Below are 24,381 nucleotides of genomic sequence, written 5' to 3'. Positions count from 1 at the left end.
CCTGTGCAAAAGTAGTTCCCAGATAATTGTGATATATTCCTGTGAGATAATAAGTATATCTTATCTAAATCAATTCTCAAATTTACTAGTAATAAAATTATAAAGATAAGTGAAGTTTTAAGAGTGGCCATAATAAATATTTAGGAAACCTAAATTTTTGGAGTATGGAGTTAAATTTGTCTCGTTAATACTTGCAAATGCACAGAGGGTGATTTACAAATATCCTTTGATTTGTACATGTGCATTGTGATCCACAAACACAAATTTCTGATTTGAAACTTGTGTGTGGATTTTTACAAATAAATGTTTATTTACAAAACTGAAAATTCTATTTGTGAAGAGTGATTCAGCTTTGGTGGATCACCGAACACACACATTCATCACTTTGCTCAGTTACGCAATATTGAGACATTCTCAGCACAAAACTGCAGTTGAGATCCACAAATATGTCAGTCGCTATTCACATTATTGGCAGAATTATTGGGGGGGGGGGGGGGGGCTTGGCTCATTATTGGGGGGCTTAAGCTCCCCAAGCCCCCCTTGGCGCCGCCACTGAACAGATAAGATTTCAAACCTTTAGCACATAGCACACTCCTCACTCAGAGGGAGGAAGAGTAACAGGAAGACACAGATCGGGAACGAGAGGAACAGTAGTAGCCAGTAAACCAGTATGTCTGGTATTTATATTGTGTATTTGTATTTATATTTATATTCGCAAACTGTTTTTTTTTTTTTTTTTACTTTCACTTTTGATACTCTGTGTGCTTCTTACCCTTTGTGCTGATATACAATGCTGCTGGAACCTCAATTTCCCTCAAGGAGTCTTCCCAAGGGATCAATAAAATTCTGTCCAATCTAATCCAATCTAATATATTCGTATTTTGTTGTAGTGTGGACTTTGATGGCTGGCTGTATCTGTGCAGGTGACATATCAAACGCAGGGTGGCGCTGTTGGACAAATTACTTCTCTTTAATTAACTGCATGAGAATCTCATTAAAGGTCATCTGCTGGAAAATCAAGTTTGCTGCTATGCCAGTGTGATCGAGATTTGTTTTCTCGGTGGACTCCATTTGTCTCAGCAGCTTATTTCCTTCGATATTTTTACTTTCAGGTAAAGTTACTGAGTTTATTCACCAACTTCACACTGTTTTACAGTCAGTTCCTGCTCTTTGAAGGAACTTTCAGCATAACAACTCAGTTATATGGAAAAATGTCACTTCAGAAAAGCAAACAGTTTTAGGTGTTATTATGCAGTTATTTTCCAGTAATCTTCTCGTCGTAGGTTACAATATGTGTGTAAGCAGTTGTGGTAAATTGAAATTGTAATTTAATAAAAATGTTACATAAATAACAATCATGTTTTAGCATTTTGTCTTTCAGGAAAATCTATGACATTATTCATCCCTGTTTGTTTGTTTGTTTGTTTTGAAGGGGCACTGGCTGAATACAGAGCTATTTGTTCTTTATATGGGAGGGAGTGGTGAGGAGGACAAAAGAGGCCAAATTGAGTGCTGTCAGACACAGAGGCAGCATGCTGCATCCTGTGAAGAAGGACCGGATCATTACTCAGTTCCCAAAGGTTGGTAACTCTCTTTGCCAAGATAATGCATATTTAAGGTCTGTCACGAATGCACACTTTGGATGTTGCTCTTCATACTGGCAAAGTTCTATACCTGCTGATTAGTAGAGTTTTATTCGTAAATTATTGAAGGTTTTACCAATTGTGGTTTTACTTTCCTGTTCTGTTTTATATTTTGCCCCATACTTGGGGAGGTAATGGCCGTCATGATTGGTTTGTTCATGTGATCGCAAGATTAAGCTGTTAGTGTGCCTCATGGTGGATGCCACTCCAGCAGGGGGCAGACACGTATATGGGTCATTTTATGAAAAGGGGTCACCAATATGTGACATGAGGGTCAATTTTTAAATTTCCTAGCAAGGTGCTATAGACTGTAAGATATGACTATACAGAGCATGGGGAATACATAAAATCCACTATCGAGCTAAGTCATGTTACACTTTTTTGGATGGGCTTGCGGGAAAGCCTAGAGTGCTATTTTTGGCGGCTATATTCGGACTCGAGCACGAAACAAACATAAACAGAATAATTGATGACTGTTACTTTGTTGATCAACTAAATTTGGTCTCCCCAGGGGTTTAAGGCTCTCAAGAGTGGTGCTTTCAAACAACACACATGGAGTTTTAATTATTGACTAAATTAGCAGTTTAGGAACATGGGTTTTAAATGTAACAGATCGGGACACTACGGGTTACATTCAACACCACATTTTTGGCATGCTCTCTGCAGCTGTACCGAGTGATTAAGACACTAGTCTATGGGGGGAAATTAATTTGACCATGTGTCCATGAAATCAGAAGTAAATTCAGATAAATTAGTTAAAATGATTTCTCTTTATTTTTGCCAAAATAATACTTAGGTGCTGTGTGTCACAAATTTGGTAGGGTTTGGTGTCCCCCTTTTCAGATAAAAACTCAAAAAAGAAAAATTCCAAGATAATTATGTCCTCTACGTTATCACAGTTATTTAGAGAACAGCACATAGGGCTGTTGTGTTTTTACTGACCAAAAATGTTGGCTTGTGTAATGGTGACCCCTTTTCCTGAAGTGACCTATATGGGATATTACATTGGTTAACCAAATTTGCTTTTTTTAATCTGGTGGATCAGAGGTCCCCAGATTTTAAGCAGTGTGTTCTCATTACAGTATGCTCTTTTAAGTTGGAGATGTACAAGATAATAAGTTTTGTTTTGTTTTTTACGTTATTGTCTTCCCAAGGAGGCTGAGATGGACTCACTCAACCACTCGTCTACATTTTTGCTGTCCAAATAGCACAGGAAATATGTGACTTCACCAGCTTTTGTTGTTTAAAAGTCACAATAATCAAATGCAAATTTGGGAGGCTTACAGGCAGAAGAATAGAAAAGCAACACAGCTAACAAATGACATAGTCAGGCTCAAGGCTGCTTTAGTTTAAGTGGAGCTTATCATCACTCTTTTTGAACATTAGAGTGACATCCTACCATTTCACAATGTCATGTGATTTTATTTTTATTTAGGAACAATCTGTTTGTAAGAATGCCAGCATTCCAGACAAAACAGAATAATAAAATAATTAATGAATTGGTAAATATAACTTATGTGAGTAGGGTGAACTTGTTCATTTGAATGCAGTTTATTTAAGCATTTGCATGTGCCTACTATAGTAATAGGGGATGCTGTAGGACCACATCAGTCAGATAAAAGTGGTAGTGAGAAACTGAGGCTGAAAACAGAATTTAAAATCGAAAATGTCTATTTTTTTTGATGGGATTAGTGGGGCTATGTTGGAGCGGAACCTTTTACAACAGTCTCACAACTGTAAACCCAAAACATCAACATGAAATTGTTTAACACTTTACCTCGGTCACACCCCGCATGTACGTTGATGAGAGAGGGAAAGATGACCAGGACTCAGTCCAGTTCTCAGACTGACCTCGCCTTTAATACAGAGAATGAGCCAAAGTAACAATAACACGGGTTCACGCTTAGTTTGCCCTAGCAATCAGTTTCTGAGCAGGAACCTCATCTACCTCTCACTGAACCCATATATACTATCTTTGTTTCTGTCTAAACATTGCGTCACTACACTAAGATGTTGTATTCTTTCTTGATTCGTACACTTCTCGTCCTACGCGCAGTGCAGTCTTCTGTGCTTGACATGCAGTGTCCTTCAGGATAATTACCTAAAAGGAGTTGTTTTCTGCATTCAACCATATCTCATTCTAGCTGCGGAATGTCTGACCCATTTATCAGTTTCCCACAGTCTGTCTACGCAGTTTCTTGTTTTTTTTTCACATACACTCAGCAGGTGCACAGTAGTTACACAATAACAGCATTTACTGGCAGTTACAAAAGATTACTTTAGGTTATGCTAATATAATGCAAATACAGTGCAAACCACTTAATACACAACAAACAGTGGATGCTACAAGAAAACAGTACACCTTATTAATAAAATGCATAAGTAGTTGACACATAAACTAGAAATATAGCACAATCAATAAACACGTGTTCTTTTGCATAATATTTTCTTTAGCTTCTGAAATTCTTTGTTGGCGTCTACAGTCCCATCAAACTCCACTGTGGCGCCATCTATGATCACAGAGCATAACACTCTGCACATAATCATGCATATAAATTCTATATAATGTATGAATTATTAAATGTTTTACCAATTGTGGCTACAATCATTTATATAAATTCTGTGTATTCACCACAAACCTTTGCATCGTTCTACTCCAAATCATCACAATTACCCAACCTTTACATCAATATCCAACTGTATGTTTTATTTAATTTTAGTTTTAGTTTTATACACTTTATTAGGCTTTATGTCATAATATTTATGTCAGCACCTTTGTCTCTGGCAGTAAAAAACAAACAAATAAACGACAACAAAAAAACAGAAGTTATTGCATTTTCCTTTTGTGTTTCCATATGTAGCCATTTCCATTGTAGATTTTTCAGTGTCAAACAGGTGTTTGTGTCTGTGTGAAACTCATCCACAGAATGCAGACAACATATCTGTTGGTTTTGGTTCAGTGTGTCTTTTTCTTTTGTTTCTGATACTGATAGTCTCCCTGTTTCTTCTTTTATGTGTGATAAAGTGTTTTAGTCCAAATGCAGCACTGCAAACCAAAGACAGTTTCCATCCTCAGGTGAAGGCCGTCTGTGAGACACAGAAGACAGCTGCAGGGAGGTACGATGAACAGAACACCCTCCCCACTAACACACACTACATTTACCTGGCTTTATTTCAAATAAATTATTATTACTTTAAATAAAGTTACCACTCAGTCAGCTGATCACACCAATATCCAATTACCAATATTAAAAGTGGAGGTGAGAGAACTCCTGCCAACAGTAACAAGTTTTATACGAGGTCTGTCAATAAAGTAACGGTCCTTTTTATTTTTTTCAAAAACTATATGGATTTCATTCATATGGTTTACGCATAGTTTGATGTACAAGGAGTGACACAGACTATTGAGCACTTTAATAGTAATAGTAGTAGTAATCGTCGTTCAGGGGAGAGACTCGTTTGTGCTGCATCATCATCGACAAGTGTGCTAAAAGGTTGGTGTCATACTTTTCCATACACTTCTTTTTCCTTTGAACCTTTTACCTCTTCATTTTTGCAGAAAGCACTAGCATAGTAGCAGTAGTAGCGTTGTTTCATGTCAAGCCGTGCTTTGCCATGACCATCAACAAGGCTCAAGGATTTTCAAAGTCATTGGCGTGGATTTCTCTGAGCGTTCGTTTTCACATGGCATGCTCTACTTGGCAGCCACATGAACTGGAACCCCTCAGAAAGTTTTCCACATCACACCGAATGGACGACAAGGTGTACCACAAGGTGCTGTAACTGGGCTCTCTCTTCTTGAGGCAGCTTTAGTCGCTCCCTAACAGTTCTCCATAATCCAGGATAGGTGGGAGGTGATAGCTTTGTTGGTAAAGCTAAAGTTTTCATTTCAGTCTCTGAAACAAACTGGCCCTGGGCCCAGTATTAGGCTAGTCAATCATAATATAAAAGATAACTATTTTAATCTTAAATATATGCAATATAAAAAAATGTGATGTGAAACACAGAGAAATAAAAAAATTTAATCAGAAATAGCTGGGGTGTTTAAAACATTTGGACAGTACTGTACATGCCTTGATTTTTAGATGTGTGATCACTGCTGACAGAAGAAGTGGGATGAATACTTAAAAAATGTACTACGGTGACAACAAATTTGGTTAAATGGAATGGATCAAAGTCATAATTTACGGTTTCAGAAAAGATACAAAAATAATAAAGTGGGATGATGTAAAAGAAGTACTGAAGAGAATGAAACAGCTTTTTTTTTTACTTTTTAAATAGGGCACTCTGTCTTAATGTTTTGTCTATATATGGTTTTATTTCAGTATTTTGACCCCTTGAAACTGAGATGAAACCTCTCAACAGTGGTGGGCACAGTTCCACTGATCCGCTAACTGCTAATTATCGAAGCTAATGTTTTTATTATTGGATTAGTTTTTCAGATAACTTTGAAAACCATCATCGGGTTGATTTACAAGCTTAGTCAACAAAGCTTTAACAGTTAAACATTTTTAAAGTCTGATATCAGACTTTTTGCTGTGATTTGGCGCATTATACTGGTGGTTGGCTCTCACTGCGGTATTGTATCACTTCCTGTTCCGGAGCACAGCGGTGTTTTTCTGTATCTGTTAGCTGTTTAATCTGCGCAGTTAGATTGATCTAGTTATCTAGATTACGATTTGTTTCCCAGTGTAATCTTTACGTGCCTTAACTAAAGCACTCCTTCTGCTGAATCACCTCTAAATTATTTACACATTATTCACTTTGCGTGTTTTTAGGAATCCGCTAGCTTAGCGTAGCTACTAGCTCTTAGCCGATTTAGCATGGCGGCTTCTCCTGTCTCTCCCGCACTTTTCTGCTCTGGGTGTGAAATGTTTAGTTATTCCTCGGCCTCCTTTAGCAGTAACGGTACTTGTAATAAGTGTAGCTTATTCGTAGCTTTGGAGGCCAGGCTGGGCGAATTGGAGACTCGGCTCCGCACCGTGGAAAATTCTACAGCTAGCCAGGCCCCTGTAGTCGGTGCGGACCAAGGTAGCTTAGCCGCCGTTAGTTTCCCTCTGGCAGATCCCGAGCAGCCGGGAAAGCAGGCCGACTGGGTGACTGTGAGGAGGAAGCGTAGCCCTAACAGAAGCCCCGTGTACACCGCCAACCCGTTCACATCTCTAACCGTTTTTCCCCACTCGACGACACACCAGCCGAGGATCAAACTCTGGTTATTAGCGACTCTGTTTTGAGAAATGTGAAGTTAGCGACACCAGCAACCATAGTCAATTGTCTTCCGGGGGCCAGAGCAGGCGACATTGAAGGAAATTTGAAACTGCTGGCTAAGGCTAAGCGTAAATTTGGTAAGATTGTAATTCACGTCGGCAGTAATGACACCCGGTTACGCCAATCGGAGGTCACTAAAATTAACATTAAATCGGTGTGTAACTTTGCAAAAACAATGTCGGACTCTGTAGTTTTCAGACCGGGAGTGACATGTTTAGCCGCATGTTCTCCTTGAATTGCTGGCTGTCTGAGTGGTGTCCAAAAAATGAGGTGGGCTTCATAGATAATTGGCAAAGCTTCTGGGGAAAACCTGGTCCTGTTAGGAGAGACGGCATCCATCCCACTTTGGATGGAGCAGCTCTCATTTCTAGAAATCTGGCCAATTTTCTTAAATCCTCCAAACCGTGACTATCCAGGGTTGGGACCAGGAAGCAGAGTTGTAGTCTTACACACCTCTCTGCAGCTTCTCTCCCCCTGCCATCCCCTCATTACCCATCCCCGTAGAGACGGTGCCTGCTCCCAGACTACGAATAACCAGCAAAAATCTATTTAAGCATAAAATTCAAAAAGAAAAAATAATATAGCACCTTCAACTGCACCACAGACTAAAACAGTTAAATGTGGTCTATTAAACATTAGGTCTCTCTCTTCTAAGTCCCTGTTGGTAAATGATATAATAATTGATCAACATATTGATTTATTCTGCCTTACAGAAACCTGGTTACAGCAGGATGAATATGTTAGTTTAAATGAGTCAACACCCCCGAGTCACACTAACTGTCAGAATGCTCGTAGCACGGGCCGGGGCGGAGGATTAGCAGCAATCTTCCATTCCAGCTTATTAATTAATCAAAAACCCAGACAGAGCTTTAATTCATTTGAAAGCTTGACTCTTAGTCTTGTCCATCCAAATTGGAAGTCCCAAAAACCAGTTTTATTTGTTATTATCTATCGTCCACCTGGTCGTTACTGTGAGTTTCTCTGTGAATTTTCAGACCTTTTGTCTGACTTAGTGCTTAGCTCAGATAAGATCATTATAGTGGGCGATTTTAACATCCACACAGATGCTGAGAATGACAGCCTCAACACTGCATTAATCTATTATTAGACTCTATTGGCTTTGCTCAAAAAGTAAATGAGTCCACCCACCACTTAATCATATCTTAGATCTTGTTCTGACTTATGGTATGGAAATAGAAGACTTAACAGTATTCCCTGAAAACTCCCTTCTGTCTGATCATTTCTTAATAACATTTACATTACTCTGATGGACTACCCAGCAGTGGGGAATAAGTTTCATTACACTAGAAGTCTTTCAGAAAGCGCTGTAACTAGGTTTAAGGATATGATTCCTTCTTTATGTTCTCTAATGCCATATACCAACACAGTGCAGAGTAGCTACCTAAACTCTGTAAGTGAGATAGAGTATCTCATCAATAGTTTTACATCCTCATTGAAGACAACTTTGGATGCTGTAGCTCCTCTAAAAAAGAGAGCTTTAAATCAGAAGTGCCTGACTCCGTGGTATAACTCACAACTCGTAGCTTAAAGCAGATAACCCGTAAGTTGGAGAGGAAATGGCGTCTCACTAATTTAGAAGATCTTCACTTAGCCTGGAAAAAGAGTCTGTTGCTCTATAAAAAAAGCCTCCGTAAAGCTAGGACATCTTTCTACTCATCACTAATTGAAGAAATAAGAACAACCCCAGGTTTCTTTTCAGCACTGTAGCCAGGCTGACAAAGAGTCAGAGCTCTATTGAGCTGAGTATTCCATTAACTTTAACTAGTAATGACTTCATGACTTTCTTTGCTAACAAAATTTTAACTATTAGAGAAAAAAATTACTCATAACCATCCCAAGACGTATCGTATCTTGGCTGCTTTTCAGTGATGCCGGTATTTGGTTAGACTCTTTCTCTCCGATTGTTCTGTCTGAGTTATTTTCATTAGTTACTTCATCCAAACCATCAACATGTTTATAGACCCCATTCTACCAGGCTGCTCAAGGAAGCCCTACCATTATTTAATGCTTTGATCTTAAATATGATCAATCTATCTTTGTTAGTTGGCTATGTACCACAGGCTTTTAAGGTGGCAGTAATTAACCATTACTTAAAAAGCCATCACTTGACCCAGCTATCTAGCTAATTATAGGCCAATCTCCAACCTTCCTTTTCTCTCAAAATTCTTGAAAGGGTAGTTGTAAAACAGCTAACTGATCATCTGCAGAGGAATGGTCTATTTGAAGAGTTTCAGTCAGGTTTTAGAATTCATCATAGTACAGAAACAGCATTAGTGAAGGTTACAAATGATCTTCTTATGGCCTCGGACAGTGGACTCATCTCTGTGCTTGTTCTGTTAGACCTCAGTGCTGCTTTTGATACTGTTGACCATAAAATTTTATTACAGAGATTAGAGCATGCCATAGGTATTAAAGGCACTGCGCTGCGGTGGTTTGAATCATATTTGTCTAATAGATTACAATTTGTTCATGTAAATGGGGAATCTTCTTCACAGACTAAAGTTAATTATGGAGTTCCACAAGTTCTGTGCTAGGACCAATTTTATTCACTTTATACATGCTTCCCTTAGGCAGTATTATTAGAAGGTATTGCTTAAATTTTCATTGTTACGCAGATGATACCCAGCTTTATCTATCCATGAAGCCAGAGGACACACACCAATTAGCTAAACTGCAGGATGTCTTACAGACATAAAGACATGGATGACCTCTAATTTCCTGCTTTTTAAACTCAGATAAAACTGAAGTTATTGTACTTGGCCCCACAAATCTTAGAAACATGGTGTCTAACCAGATCCTTACTCTGGATGGCATTACCCTGACCTCTAGTAATACTGTGAAAAACCTTGGAGTCATTTTTGATCAGGATATGTCATTCAAAGCGCATATTAAACAAATATGTAGGACTGCTTTTTTGCATTTACGCAATATCTCTAAAATCAGAAAGGTCTTGTCTCAGAGTGATGCTGAAAAACTAATTCATGCATTTATTTCCTCTAGGCTGGACTATTGTAATTCATTATTATCAGGTTGTCCTAAAAGTTCCCTAAAAAGCCTTCAGTTAATTCAAAATGCTGCAGCTAGAGTACTGACGGGGACTAGAAGGAGAGAGCATATCTCACCCATATTGGCCTCTCTTCATTGGCTTCCTGTTAATTCTAGAATAGAATTTAAAATTCTTCTTCTTACTTATAAGGTTTTGAATAATCAGGTCCCATCTTATCTTAGGGACCTCGTAGTACCATATCACCCCAATAGAGCGCTTCGCTCTCAGACTGCAGGCTTACTTGTAGTTCCTAGGGTTTGTAAGAGTAGAATGGGAGCTTCAGCTTTCAGGCTCCTCTCCTGTGGAACCAGCTCCCAATTCAGATCAGGGAGACAGACACCCTCTCTACTTTTAAGATTAGGCTTAAAACTTTCCTTTTTGCTAAAGCTTATAGTTAGGGCTGGATCAGGTGACCCTGAACCATCCCTTAGTTATGCTGCTATAGACGTAGACTGCTGGGGGGTTCTACCATGATGCACTGTTTCTTTCTCTTTTTTGCTCTATATGCACCACTCTGCATTTAATCATTAGTGATCGATCTCTGCTCCCCTCCACAGTATGTCTTTTTCCTGGTTCTCTCCCTCAGCCCAACCAGTCCCAGCAGAAGACTGCCCTCCCTGAGCCTGGCTCTGCTGGAGGTTTCTTCCTGTTAAAGGGAGTTTTTCCCTTCCCACTGTAGCCAAGTGCTTGCTCACAGGGGGGTCGTTTTGACCGTGGGGTTTTACATAATTATTGTATGGCCTTGCCTTACAATATAAAGCGCCTTGGGGCAACTGTTTGTTGTGATTTGGCGCTATATAAAAAATTGATGATTGATGATTGATTGATATCAATCTACTAACTAGCCGGCAATATCACCCAAGTCATCCAGAGACATACAGTTTTAACTTATGGTTAAAATTTTTAAGCAAACTAATTTTGGACAATTTATTTATTATACGTCATGTCTGAAGTTATATAAAGTGAAAATATCAGTTATATGTTTTAGTTTTAAAGTACTGCACTAATTTTGAAGGTTTTAGTGTGGACATGCCTCGGCAGTGCATTATGGGTAATAATTCACGACAGGAGAAATGCATTTGAGACGCTCTGATCAGGCTCCACATGGACAACAGCATTAAACCCTTTGTATATTGTGCCTAAAAGTTTTGTGAATATATTCTCTGGGTTATAGATGTTGTATTGTGTTTGTTTATGTAAAAATGCCAGATGACGCTCAGGTTGCATCTCCATTATTTTCAATTGGAATCACTGTGCGCTGCACTCGCTTGCTGTTTGCTCTGTCTATAATGTCCTGATTATTGTCCTTTACAACACTGTTGTCGTTCTTTGTTCCAGAGTAATATATATATATATATATTATTATATATATATATATATATCTACACACACACACACACAAGGTCTGTGATAAAAGTAACGGACCTTATTTTTTCAAAAACCATATGGATTTGAATCACGTGTGATACATCAGACATGCTTGAACCCTCATGGGCAGCAAGAGTTTTTTCACGCCTGTCAGTTACGTCATTCGCCTGTGGGCAGTCTTTGAGTGAGGAGTGGCCCACCCTTCTGTCGTTTTTTCATTGTTTAGGAATGGCTCAGAGACTTGCCTGCTTTGTTTGATCAAATTTTTTCAAAAACTGTAAGGCACAACTGAGTGGACACCATTCGATAAATTCAGCTGGTTTTCGGTAAAAAGTTTAACGGCTGATGAGAGATTTTGGTCTGGTAGTGTCGCTTTAAGGATGGCCCACGGCGCCTGACGGCGATCTGCGCTTTGAGGCGGCAGCGTCTCGCCGTTTCAAGTTGAAAACTTCCACATTTCAGGCTCTGTTGACCCAGTAAGTCGTCAGAGAACAGAGAACTTTCAGAAGAAGTCGGCATGAGGAGTTTATTCGGACATTCCATTGTTAATGGACATTTTGTAATGAAAGAACGTGCGGGCAGAGTCGCATGTCGGGCCGGACCCGACCGCGGGGGGGTCGCGACAGGAAAAACACCTCCGTTGAAAACCTTAACGGGCAAGTTGGAACATGCCCAAGCTGTTAAACAATTTCTCAGTTACTCACTTGTGGAAAGCCATCAAAAGCCGCCTGAGTTTTACAAATGGTTTTCAACACGGAGGTGTTTTCCTGTCGCGGCGCACACAGAAAGACGTGCATGCAAATTCGCCGAGTCGTCACGGAAACAACTCGGCGAATTTGCGCGCACCGTCTTTCATTACAAAATGTCCTTAAACAGTGGAATGTCCGCATAAAGTCCTCATGCCGGCCTTTTCTGAATCTTCTCTGTTCTCTCACGACGTCCTGGGTGAATTAAGCCTTAAATTAGAATGTTTTCAGGTCAGAAACAGGCCGACGACGGTGCCTGGAAGCGCTGCGCGATGTCCCGCTCCGTGGGAAGTCCTTACAGCGACAGAAACACCCCATAATCTCTGCATCAGCTGTTAAACTTTTTCACCGAAAACCAGCTTAATTTCTCGAATCGTGTCCACCCTTCGGATATCCCTCAAAGGTCCAGAAAAATGTTGATAAAGCAACGCGCGCTGTCCACAGCGGCTATTCAGACAAAGAGATTCCGACGGGCGGGGTGGAGCACTCCTCACTCAAGGCCTGCCCACAGTGTGAATGACGTCACCGACACACATGAAAAAAACTCACGCATGCGCATGAGGGTTCAAGCTTGTCTGACATAAAAACATATGAATCAATCCATTTAAAAAAAATAAAAAATAAAAGGACCGCTTTTTTCATCACAGACCTCGTATTATATATATATATATATAATATATATATATATATATATATGATGTCTGAAATTCGGTTTGTGTTCATAAATTCCACACAGATTAATGTAGCAGACACGGATTATTTGGAATATTTGTTTTGGCAAGTTTTCACGGTCTCTACTGCCATCTACTGGTCAGTAGTGTTCATGGCAGTACTCACCCTAAGCGTCTGGGTGCCAGTAGATGACAGTGTTCTATGCATTTTGACCGTGGTTATATCAGATGGTTGTCTGATCACAACTTGACTTTTGGCTTTTGCAAGTGCCTTTTTTACATATGAAAAAAATGGCATATTTTACAAAAGCACATTTATACGTAAACACCAACACACACACCTCACATTAACGTGTTTGTTTTACATAGAATGAATGAGTCAACCAATCAGTGTGAGGCACATTTTACCCATAATCCCTTTGGCATCTGTGTGTTTGTTACAAAACTTCAGAATTAGTGCATTATTTAAAATTAAAAGATACGTGTTATGTTTTAGCTTTGTACAAATGACAGAATTGTCATTAATGTAGTTAGTCTATCCAGAATAATTTGATTTATAAATCAAAACCATAAGTAAAAACTGCTTTATTTTCCAAGACCTCTGCCTCACCACGGAACTACTGTATGCAGTTAAGGAATAATGACTTTTTTTGTGTGACAACCTGATAGTCAGGCTCCTTTTGCTGTGGTAGAGTAAAATATGTTGTAAACAGGAGCTTCCAGCAAGTGGCACAAATTCATTGATTCAGTGTTTGGGTTTGTGATTGTGGTGTTAAGACTCAATTTTGAAGGTTATTGGTTAGCTGTAGCTTCCGATAAAGTTTTGGGTGGTTTTTTGGTTTAGCTTTATAAAAGATAACTTTTCAGTTAGCTGATTAGCTGTTATCAAAGCTAACTTTTTGGTTAGCTGTGCTCACCACTGCCTCTCAAAGCATTTAATGTAATCATAACTTTAAATTAAGAGGGTTGCAGCTGCATGAGGAAGAGATGAGTACAAGAAAAGATTGTACGGTTGCGGGTTCAAAGCCAGATCATAGATACAAGATTTCAGTTACAGTAGTGTTAACCTGGATCTTAAATAGTGCTGTCCTGAATAGAAAAAAAAACTCTGTAAGTACAAAAGATACAGTTTATTTAAATTTCATGTGAAGTCAGACAGATCTGGGTTCTCAACAAACAGAGCTCATGCAGGCTCTCATTCAAAATGAACCCTGAACACAGACTACAATAATGTTTTATAGACTGTCAGAGACAGTTCCTGTTACAATGGGTGGACCTGTTTTCGCAACCGATTTCTATTGGCTCGCAGCAACCGAGAGGCGGTCTCCCATGTCATGTGCTTAGCGTGTGATCAAAAAGGTTATGTTATGTTAGGCCATGTGTAAAAAGCAAGTTTAAACTGGAACCCTTGAAATCAGGACCTTCACATGTCAATAAAAGAGATAGAGACTTGTTGTCTTTGCTCTCTTAGATAAAAGAGTAGTGGCAGTCACAGTTTGTACTTTCTTGAGCAGATAAAAATCTTAACAAGCGCACAGATAGGAGATTTTAGCAAGGAATGCAATGACCTAGTACAGACTTATGTACTTCAGGAATGCGTGCCTGAAACTTATAATTAATAGCAAAATAGAAAATCATGTCTATGGTCCTCATTAACAGTAGGTCTCCACTGGGGATCTTTTTTAAGCTCCTATCTTTTTGACCTGCTGCTTGCAGGTGACATTGTGGTATGCAGGACAAGTGGGGGAATAGAGGAGAAGCTAGAAGAAAAGGCCTTTGCAAGAAGATTAATAAAAATACCATGCAATTTAAAAGACGGTCAGGTTTCAGAAGTTAGCAGGCAGATTATCACATTTAAAAGAATGAAGGCATTTAAATAGCAAAGATCAGCACAGTCTGGATGGATCAAGGGAGTGTTGTGTGACTGAACAATTATGGCTAGAATTACAGGTCAGGTCTATAAGACAGTAAGACCAGCTGACACATAACCTTTCACAGTCAAGGGGCTTTATAGTGATGCCTCACATTCACACATACACAAGGTTGCTGCCATGCAAGACACTCAACTGCACATTGGGTGCAACATGGGGATTAAGGACCTTGCCCAAGGGCCCTTGATGATTTCCACCCTGATTGGGATTTGAACTGAGGCTCTTCTGGTCCCAAACCTGCCTCTTTACCCACTTAACCATCACCTCCCCAATAAAAACAGAGTCATAACCATATGATCCACACAAGAAGGAACATTTGATAGTTCACAAACAGTATATATCAATAGTCAAGTATATATTCTGGATGAGCACCAAACTGAGTCACTTATTTCCTATAACATATTTGTATTGTTATTTGAATCTGTTTATTACTGTTTGAGTTATCCTGCTAAAAGACAAACAGACACATGCTGGTGAAAATATTCCCTAATGGGTGGAGGTAAAAAAAAATATATATATATATATATATATATATATATATATATATATATAAAGAAATCACAACTTATTTTTCTCATCTGGGCTGGACTATTGTAATTCATTATTATCAGGTGTCCTAAAAGTTCCCTAAAAAGCCTTCAGTTGATTCAAAATGCTGCAGCTAGAGTACTGACGGGGACTAGAAGGAGAGAGCATATCTCACCCATATTGGCCTCTCTTCATTGGCTTCCTGTTAATTCTAGAATGGAATTTAAATTCTTCTTCTTACTTATAAGGTTTTGAATAATCAGGTCCCATCTTATCTTAGGGACCTCGTAGTACCATATCACCCCAATAGAGCGCTTCGCTCTCAGACTGCAGGCTTACTTGTAGTTCCTAGGGTTGTAAGAGTAGAATGGGAAGCAGAGCCTTCAGCTTTCAGGCTCCTCTCCTGTGGAACCAGCTCCCAATTCAGATCAGAGAGACAGACACCCTCTCTACTTTAAGATTAGGCTTAAAACTTTCCTTTTTGCTAAAGCTTATAGTTAGGGCTGGATCAGGTGACCCTGAACCATCCCTTAGTTATGCTGCTATAGATGTAGACTGCTGGGGGGTTCCCATGATGCACTGTTTCTTTCTCTTTTTGCTCTGTATGCACCACTCTGCATTTAATCATTAGTGATCGATCTCTGCTCCCCTCCACAGCATGTCTTTTTCCTGGTTCTCTCCCTCAGCCCCAACCAGTCCCAGCAGAGGACTGCCCCTCCCTGAGCCTGGTTCTCGCTGGAGGTTTCTTCCTGTTAAAAGGGAGTTTTTCCTTCCCACTGTAGCCAAGTGCTTGCTCACAGGGGTCGTTTTGACCGTTGGGGTTTTACATAATTATGTATGGCCTTGCCTTACAATATTAAAGCGCCTTGGGGCAACTGTTTGTTGTGATTTGGCGCTATATTAAAAAATTGATTGATTGATTGATTCTGTGTTGCTATGAGTGATTGTTGACCGGAGCTTTGTTTTTTTGTTTCCAGTATTAACATGGCCAAAGTTATCGTCGTGGGTGATGTTGCTGTTGGGAAAACGTGTCTTGTGAGCAGGTAAGAAGTGCTCATTAGAACAGGTAGTTTTATGACGTATGCTGGCTGAGACCAACATTTTACAAACCATGAAATATGATTATTGAATGGATTTTATTTGGTGTGTCTCATAGTGCAGTCTTCAAACTTCAGTACCCCAAAGAAATTCTTTGTGCTGAATGTTGTCCACATTACTGATAGTTTTAAGAAAGGTACATTTAAATTATAGTTTTCTAATTCACTCTTAAAATTGTGAAATAATATTAATAATAATAAACCCGTACTTTGGATGCTTTTAACCCTTTAATGGCCTCATATTTTTTCAATAGAGTGTAACAGATATCAACACAGGGTTTATAGACAGGGTTTTGTTTTGTTTTTTTTTATTTCAAAGATAAAAACAGTTAACTGGTCAGTTAACAGATAATAAACAGACTTGCTGTTGCCGTTTCTCTTGGTTATTCTTGGTTCCTGTTAGGTTCTGTAAGGGTGAGTTTTATAAGAATTACAAGGCCACGGTTGGGGTGGATTTTGAGTTGGAGCGATTTGAGGTGCTCGGAGTTCCCTTCAATTTACAGCTGTAAGTGCTGTCTTGACTCTGTCTTTCTGTTCTATACATCACAGCCACATATTTAGTGAATAAAAACCCAAACATGATTTTCTGTCTTGAGTCATCTTCTGTACATCTTAGAAATGATTATTTGTTTTAGGTGGGATACAGCAGGTCAGGAGCGCTTCAAGTGCATCGCCTCTACATATTACAGAGGAGCACAAGGTGGATTCATTTATTTAGCGCAACATTATACTTGGGCCAAAATAAATATATAAGCCTTGTTTTCTTCTTTGAATGTGGACAGATCTCGATAAACAGGTATGTGTGTTTGTTGTTCCTCCAGCCATCATAGTGGTGTTTGACTTAAGCAGCGTTACCTCTCTGACACACGCCAGGTAAGACTGATTACATAGTTTAGTTATTCTTTACTGGGTGACAGACCCACGTGGAAACTATTAAAGCTGTTCATGACCGTGTGTCTGTCTGTTTTAATAAAGGTGATTCTCAGAAACATTTCATAACTGATTTAAAAATACTGTACGTTTAGTGGCCCCTACTGGCAGTAGTCTGTGTATGGCATGTGAATATCTTTGTGAGGTGCTTTGAGTGCCTGCTTCAGATAAAATAAAGTGCTCTATAAATGCAGTTTACCAGGTGCTTCTGTGTGGAAGTCTAATGCCATCATCTTTTCCTTAAATTGCACCTTAAACATTACTTCCCACATCTTTTGGGACGCAAGGTGTTCCAACGTATATAGCTGAGATATAATAATTACTACAGTAAACTGAATGAAACACCCAGTGATTGTATTTGTTAAACAATTAATTATTATTAACTGTCTGATAACTCTCAGTCTTGCTGTGTGTGTGTGTGTGTGTGTGTGTGTGTGTGTGTGTGTGTGTGTGTGTGTGTGTGGTGTGTGTGTGTGTGTGTGTGTGTGTGTGTGTGTGTGTGTGTGTGGTGTGTGTGTGTGTGCTTGTAGGCAGTGGCTCGGGGATGCTATGAAGGAAAATGACCCATCCAGCGTTTTACTATTTCTTGTTGGTACCAAGAAGGACCTCAGTGTAAGTTTTGTATCTTACAAATATACATATTTTGCGATTTTGCAAGTTCTCCCACTTAGAAATCATGGAGGGGTCTGAAATTTTCATCTTAGGTGCATGTCCACTGTGAGAGACATAATCTAAAAAAAAAAAAAAAATACGGAAAACACAATGTATGATTTTTTTAATAATTTATTTGTGTGTTACTGCTGCAAATAAGTATTTGAACACCTATGAAAATCAATGTTAATATTTGGTACAGTAGCCTTTGTTTGCAATTCACCAGGTTTGCACACACTGTAGCAGGGATTTTGGCCCACTCCTCCATACAGAGCTTCTCTAGATCTTTCAGGTTTGGAGTTTCAGCTCCCTCCAAAGATTTTCTATTGAGTTCAGGTCTGGAGACTGGCCAGGCCACTCCAGGACCTTGAAATGCTTCTTACAGAGCCCCTCCTTAGTTGCCCTGGCTGTGTGTTTGGGGTCATTGTCATCCTGGAAGACCCAGCCATGACCCATCTTCAATGCTCTTACTGAGGGAAGGAGGTTGTTTGCCAAAATCTCACAATAAATGACCCCATCCATCCTCCCTTCAATGCGGTGCAGTCGTCCTGTCCCCTTTGCAGAAGAGCAACCCCAGAGTATGATGTTTCCACCCCCATGCATCATAGTTGGGATGGTTTTCTTGGGGTTGTTCTCATCCTCTAAACATGGTAAGTGGAGTTGACTCCAAAAAGCTCTATTCTGGTCTCATCTGACCACATGACCTTCTCCCCTGCCTCCTCTGGATCATCCAGATGGTCACTGGTGAACTTCAAACAGGCCTGGACATGTGCTGGCTTGAGCAGGGGGACCTTGCTGCCCTGCAGGATTTTAAACCATGACAGCTTCATGTGTTACTAATGTAATCTTTGTGACTGTGGTCCCAGCTCTCTTCAGGTCACTGACCAGGTCCTCCTGTGTAGTTCTGAGCTTTCTCAGAATCATCCTTACCCCACAAAGTGAGATCTTGCATGGAATCCCAGACCGAGGGAGATTGACAGTCATCTTGTGTTTCTTCCACTTTCTAATAAATAATCATAACAGTTGTTGTCTTCTACCAAGCTGCTTGCCTGTTGTCCTGTAGTCCATCCCAGCCTTGTGCAGGTCTACAGTTTTGTCCCTGGTGTCCTTAGACAGCTCTTTGGTCTTGGCTGTGGTGGACAGGTTGGAGTGTGATTGACTGAGTGTGTGAACAGGTGTCTTTTATACAGATAAGTTCAAACAGGTGCAATTAATACAGGTAAAGAGTGCAAAATAAGAGGGCTTCTTAAAGAAAAATTAACAGGTCTGTGTGAGCCAGAATTCTTGCTGGTTGGTAGGTGTTCAAATATTTATTTGCAGCAGTAACATACAAATAAATTATTAAAAAAAATCATACATTGTGATTTCCGGATTTTTTTAGATTATGTCTCTCACAGTGGACATGCACCTCAGATGAAAATTTCAGACCCCTCCATGATTTCTAAGTGGGAGAACTTGCAAAACAGCAGGGTGTTCAAATACTTATTTTCCTCACTGTATGTATATATATATATATATATATATATATATATATATATATATATATATACACATACATACACACACACACACACACACACACACATAAAATGAGAATATTAACAGCTAATACGTTTACATCAGTCTTCCAAGAAAAGTTTAGATTTTGATTTGATATTAATATTGATATTGAATACTTTCTTGCTGTGATAGACTGGCAGGCATGTCCAGGGACCGTGCCTCTCACCCAAAACGCTCCAGTCCTCTGTGACCATGAACTGGAATATATGGGTTTTAAAAATGGATGGATGGATGCTAAACAGTTTTAACTACTGCATTTTCATTTGACTTGACTTCAGGTAGTGGTAGAATTTTTAGTAGAATTTATAGTCTTTTTCTATGTGTAAATCCTCTTTCTACAAAAATGATTTTCCAAAAATAGCCTTTTTTTAAAACTCCATGTTTATGTTGTCATATTTTCACTTCTATTTATTTATTTATTGATAATGGGATTACTTAAAGCATAATGAACTAGCTTTTGCATAAATTGGTGAACTGTTTTAAACATTTTGCAACTGCAATTGGGGCTGCATGTGGCAAAAATTTATGTATCACAATTCTTTTGCCCAAAACGTAAATCATAATTGTTTAACTTGATTACTCATTGAAGCAGTCTGCATTCATTGGGTACCTAACCTTGGACAAAGTAGCACAAGTAAGTTTGAAATTAAAGAGTTACAACTGAAAAATAAATAAATAGATTAGCAATACTTTTATCTTTACTGCATTATTTTTATGATCATTGGAAACAAAAATCTGAATTGAAATCATAATTTGATTAATTGCTCTTTTTTTTTTACTATTATATGACAAGACATTTTTGGCCTCAGCTTGGTGGATTCATGCACTATGAAGATTACTCTTCTACTCAGAAAATCTGTTTCATTTAGTCGGTTATTGCCACAGTGGCTGGCATGCGGTCTTTGCCGGATCTTATTATCTTTCACCTCTCTGTGTGTCCAGTCTCCTGATCGTCTGGCTCAGATTGAGCAGGAGGCCATCAAACTGTCAGAGGAAATCAGAGCAGAGTACTGGGCTGTGTCTGCCAAGTCAGGTAGCAGTCAGACACACACTTTAACTTTCTTATTCTTGTGTCTCGATGAAGTGCTGCCTCTGTCATGTTTACTTTACCAGGACATGGTGTCAGGGATTTATTCTTCCGCATGGCTGCACTGACATTTGAGGCCAGCGTTCTGTCTGAGGTTGAGAAAAGTGGGTCACGGCGTGTCGAGGACATTATCAGTGAGTCAGTTTGCTGGAGGGTGGCAGGAAATTTTCAGCTGTTCACATTTTTTCTTTATTAATAGTCATATTGTTGAAATGTACTGTATGAAATCAACATGTTAGAGTCAGACAAGTCTTGTTTTTAAACAGATTGTACAGTTTCAGCTGATGTTTCATTTGAAATTACTTTAAAAATGCTTAGGAATCTGTTACGCTTTTTTTTTTAATCTAGATTGTTGAAGGAACAGCTTGACTTCATGTGTATGTCTGTGCTTATGCGTACATGATATCTTGGCAAAGACTTCGTGTATCAAGGTGAAACTTGTTACACATGGTCCCTCTCTAATAAATTAGATGTTCGATAATGACAGTATTTCAGTGCTTATTGTGGCCACCAGGGGCAGAGTCTCTGAAACATTGCCTACGTGATGTCTTGACAAAGACTTCATGTATCGAGGTGAAACCTGGTACAAAAGTGGCCTCGCCAAGACCTCAGATAAGTTCAATGTTGGGTGTATTTGTTATGATTGTGGCCAACAGGGGGCAGAGAGTCTGAAACCTTGCGTACGTGATATCTTGACAGACTTTATGTATCAAGGCGAAACTTGGGACCAAAGTCATCTCACCAAGACCTTGAATAAATTTGATGTTGGGTATATTTGAATCCTAACTGGGACCAGCAGGGGGTTAGAGTGTCTGAAACCTTGGGTATGTGACATCTTTATGAAGACTTTATGTATCAAGTTGAAACATGGTACAAAAGTGACCCCATCAAGACTTTGAATAAGTTTGATGTTGGGTAGTCAGAGAGATGAAGAAAGTAGACAGGAGTACAAGGCGATGCAGCGTAAGGCGAAAACAGAAGTGGCAAAGACTAATGAAAAAGCATTTTAGCGAGCTGTACAAGAAGTTGAATAGTAAGGAAGGAGAAAAGGACTTGTACTGACAAAGGGACAGAGCTGGAAAGGATATGCAGCAGGTTAGGGTGGTAAAAGAGTGTGTTGAGAAGGTGGAGGGAATATTTTGAGGAGCTGATGAATGCTGCAAATAAGAGAGAGAAAAGGCTGGATGATGTGGTGAGAGTAAATCAGGAAGTACAAGAGATAAGTAAGGATGACGTGAGGGCAACTATGAAAAAGATGAAGAGTTGAAAGGCAGTTGGTCCAGATGACATTCCAGTGGAGGCATGGAAATGTCTTGGACAGTAATGATACCAGCTATGTTGTATGGCTTAGAAACAGTGGCACTAACAAAAAGACAGGAGGCAGAGTTGGAGGTGCGAGAGCTGAAGATATTGTGATTCTCATTGGGAGTGATGAGAATGGACAGAATCAGAAATGAACATACCAGAGGGACAGCTCAGGTGGGACAGCTTGGAGACAAAGTCAGAGAGGCGAGACAGGGATGGTTTGGACATGTGCAGAGGAGGGGCCCAAGGTGCTGAGGATGGAGCCACCAAGCAGGAGGAGACGAGGGAGGCCAAAGAGGAGGTTTATGGATGTGGTGAGGGAGGACATGCAGGTGGTTGGTGTGACAGAGGAAGATACAGAGGACAGGGTGAGGTGGAAACGATTGATCTGTTGTGGTGCTCCCTAACGGGAGCAGCCGAAAGACGAAGAAGAAGAAGGGGGCAGAGCGTCTGAAACCTTGTATACTCAATATCTTGTCAAAGACTTTGTGTCAAAGTTATCACCTTTCAAGACCTTGGACAACTTCAGTGTGACCAACAGTCCTAGTCCCAGAACCCTTGTGTACATAACATCGTAACAAAGACTTTGTGTTTCAAGGTGAAAGTTAACCCATAAGGTCATCTCATTAAGACCTTGAGTTTTATGACTTCAGAATTTTAGTCTCCGTAATGTAGCTAACATTGTTGCTTTTGGTAATGTCCACCAAATTCCAAAAATGTAACATATTGGGTGTTCCACAGGGATTACAGAGGAGACTCAACACAAACGAAACAAGAAGAAGCCTACCTGTTGCTGACAGAGAAAGACCATCTGGAAACAGCATACGCAGAAAAACTACATGGCATTCCAGACCCTCTAGTCCTGTTCTGGATGTCAGAGGCCAACACTGATTGTTGAGAGGCAGGTACACCTTGAATGAGATGCCACCAACCATTAGAGTCATAAATTAACCTGCTTGCCTGAGAATCCAGAGAGATCCCACACAAATATGAGGATAACATTCCATCTTCAAACAGAGAAGAAGATGGATAACAAATCAGTAGCACATGAACACCAGTAGCACTTATATTTGTATTCAGTATTCAATATGGATGCAAATGTTTGGCTGGATACTTTGATCCAGGTGTACAAGGAGACTGGGACAGGTTTCTGTGAACACATGCCTGTTATACACATTGTGAATATAATGTGTATCATAAAGCACTCTTGCATAATAACTGTTAGAAGTAAACCCCTCATAGCTGTTAATATGCAAATATATGCACCAAACAACTGCAAAATGTAATCAGCTACTTTAGTTTCCACTGGTTACTTGTTATGTAAGTATCTATTGTGTACCATGTGTTGTTATAAATTTTTTATGGTTACCAGAAGTTACCTCATGTCATTCATACCCAAACACATGAACCAAACACTGCTGACGTGTAATCACCCTATCTATTCCTCAGGAGGTATTTACAGTGTAACTATCAAGTGCCTACTAGTTTTCATGTTCACAAGGAAAAAAATGTTTTCAGCCTCATTAATATGAAAATATAATTACTGAAAAAGAAAATGTAATCTGCTCATCTACTCTCAGGGATACCTATTGTGTTAGCATCAAATGTCTACCATGTATTGTTATAAAGGTGTGTTCACAAGAAAAAGCACCTGGAAAATATTCACAGCACTTCATTTTTTTCCATATTTTGTTATATTACAGCCTTATTCCAAAATGGATGAGCTTCATTTTTTTTCCTCAAAATTCTACATACAGTACCCCATAATGACAATGTGAAATTATTTTTTTTTTTAGATTTTTGTAATTTTTTAACCTAAGAAATCACATGTACATAAGTAGTCACACCCTTTACCATGAAGCTCAAAACTGAGCTCAGGTGCATCCTGTTTCCACTTTCCATTAAGTGGAAGGCACACATCTGTCTACATATAAGGTCCCACATTTGACAGTTCATGTCAGAGCACAAACCAAGCATGAATTCCAAGGAATTGTCTGTAGACCTCTGAGACAGGTTTGTCTCAAGACACAAATCTGGGAAACGTACAGGAACATTTTAAAGGTCCCAATGAGCACAGTGGCCTCCATCACCTAAAAACAGAAGAAGTTCGGCTCCAGCAGGACTCTTCGTAGAGCTGGCTGCCCATCCAAACTGAGCAATCAGGGGAGACGAGCATTAGTCAGGGAGGTGACCAAGAACCCAATGGTCACTCTGTCAGAGCTCCAGCATTCCTCTGTGTAGAGAGGAGAACTTTCCAGTAGGACAACCATCTCTGCAGCAATGCACCAATCAGGCCTGTGTGGTAGAGTGGCCAGACGGAAGCCATTCCTTAGATAACAGCACATGGCAGCCCACCAGAAGTTGGCCAAAAGGCACCTGAAGGACTCTCACACCATGAGAAACAAAATTCTCTGGTCTGATTAGACAAAGCCAGGTGTAATGTTTTGAGGAAATCAGGCACCATCCCTACAGTGAAGCATGGTGGTGGCAGCATCATACTGTGGAAATGTTTTTCAGCAGCAGCATGAA

The 24,381-nt window shown here is 39.6% G+C and overlaps 1 protein-coding gene across 1 annotated transcript; it reads left to right on the top strand.

The window, feature by feature from the left end:
- The first annotated feature begins 1,445 nt into the window (after positions 1 to 1,445).
- On the top strand, positions 1,446 to 22,667 carry LOC117516552 (ras-related protein Rab-34-like). Its single transcript, XM_034177425.1, has 10 exons — positions 1,446 to 1,580; positions 4,669 to 4,760; positions 16,200 to 16,265; positions 16,723 to 16,824; positions 16,955 to 17,019; positions 17,141 to 17,192; positions 17,780 to 17,861; positions 20,403 to 20,493; positions 20,574 to 20,681; positions 22,594 to 22,667. Exons 1-10 carry the CDS (start codon positions 1,533 to 1,535, stop codon positions 22,647 to 22,649), a joined length of 762 nt encoding a protein of 253 aa, XP_034033316.1. The 5' UTR covers positions 1,446 to 1,532; the 3' UTR covers positions 22,650 to 22,667.
- The last annotated feature ends 1,714 nt before the right edge of the window (positions 22,668 to 24,381 follow it).

Source organism: Thalassophryne amazonica, chromosome 9, assembly GCF_902500255.1.
Source record: "Thalassophryne amazonica chromosome 9, fThaAma1.1, whole genome shotgun sequence".
Classification (NCBI taxonomy): domain Eukaryota; kingdom Metazoa; phylum Chordata; class Actinopteri; order Batrachoidiformes; family Batrachoididae; genus Thalassophryne; species Thalassophryne amazonica.
This window is presented reverse-complemented; position numbering and strand designations above follow the sequence as displayed.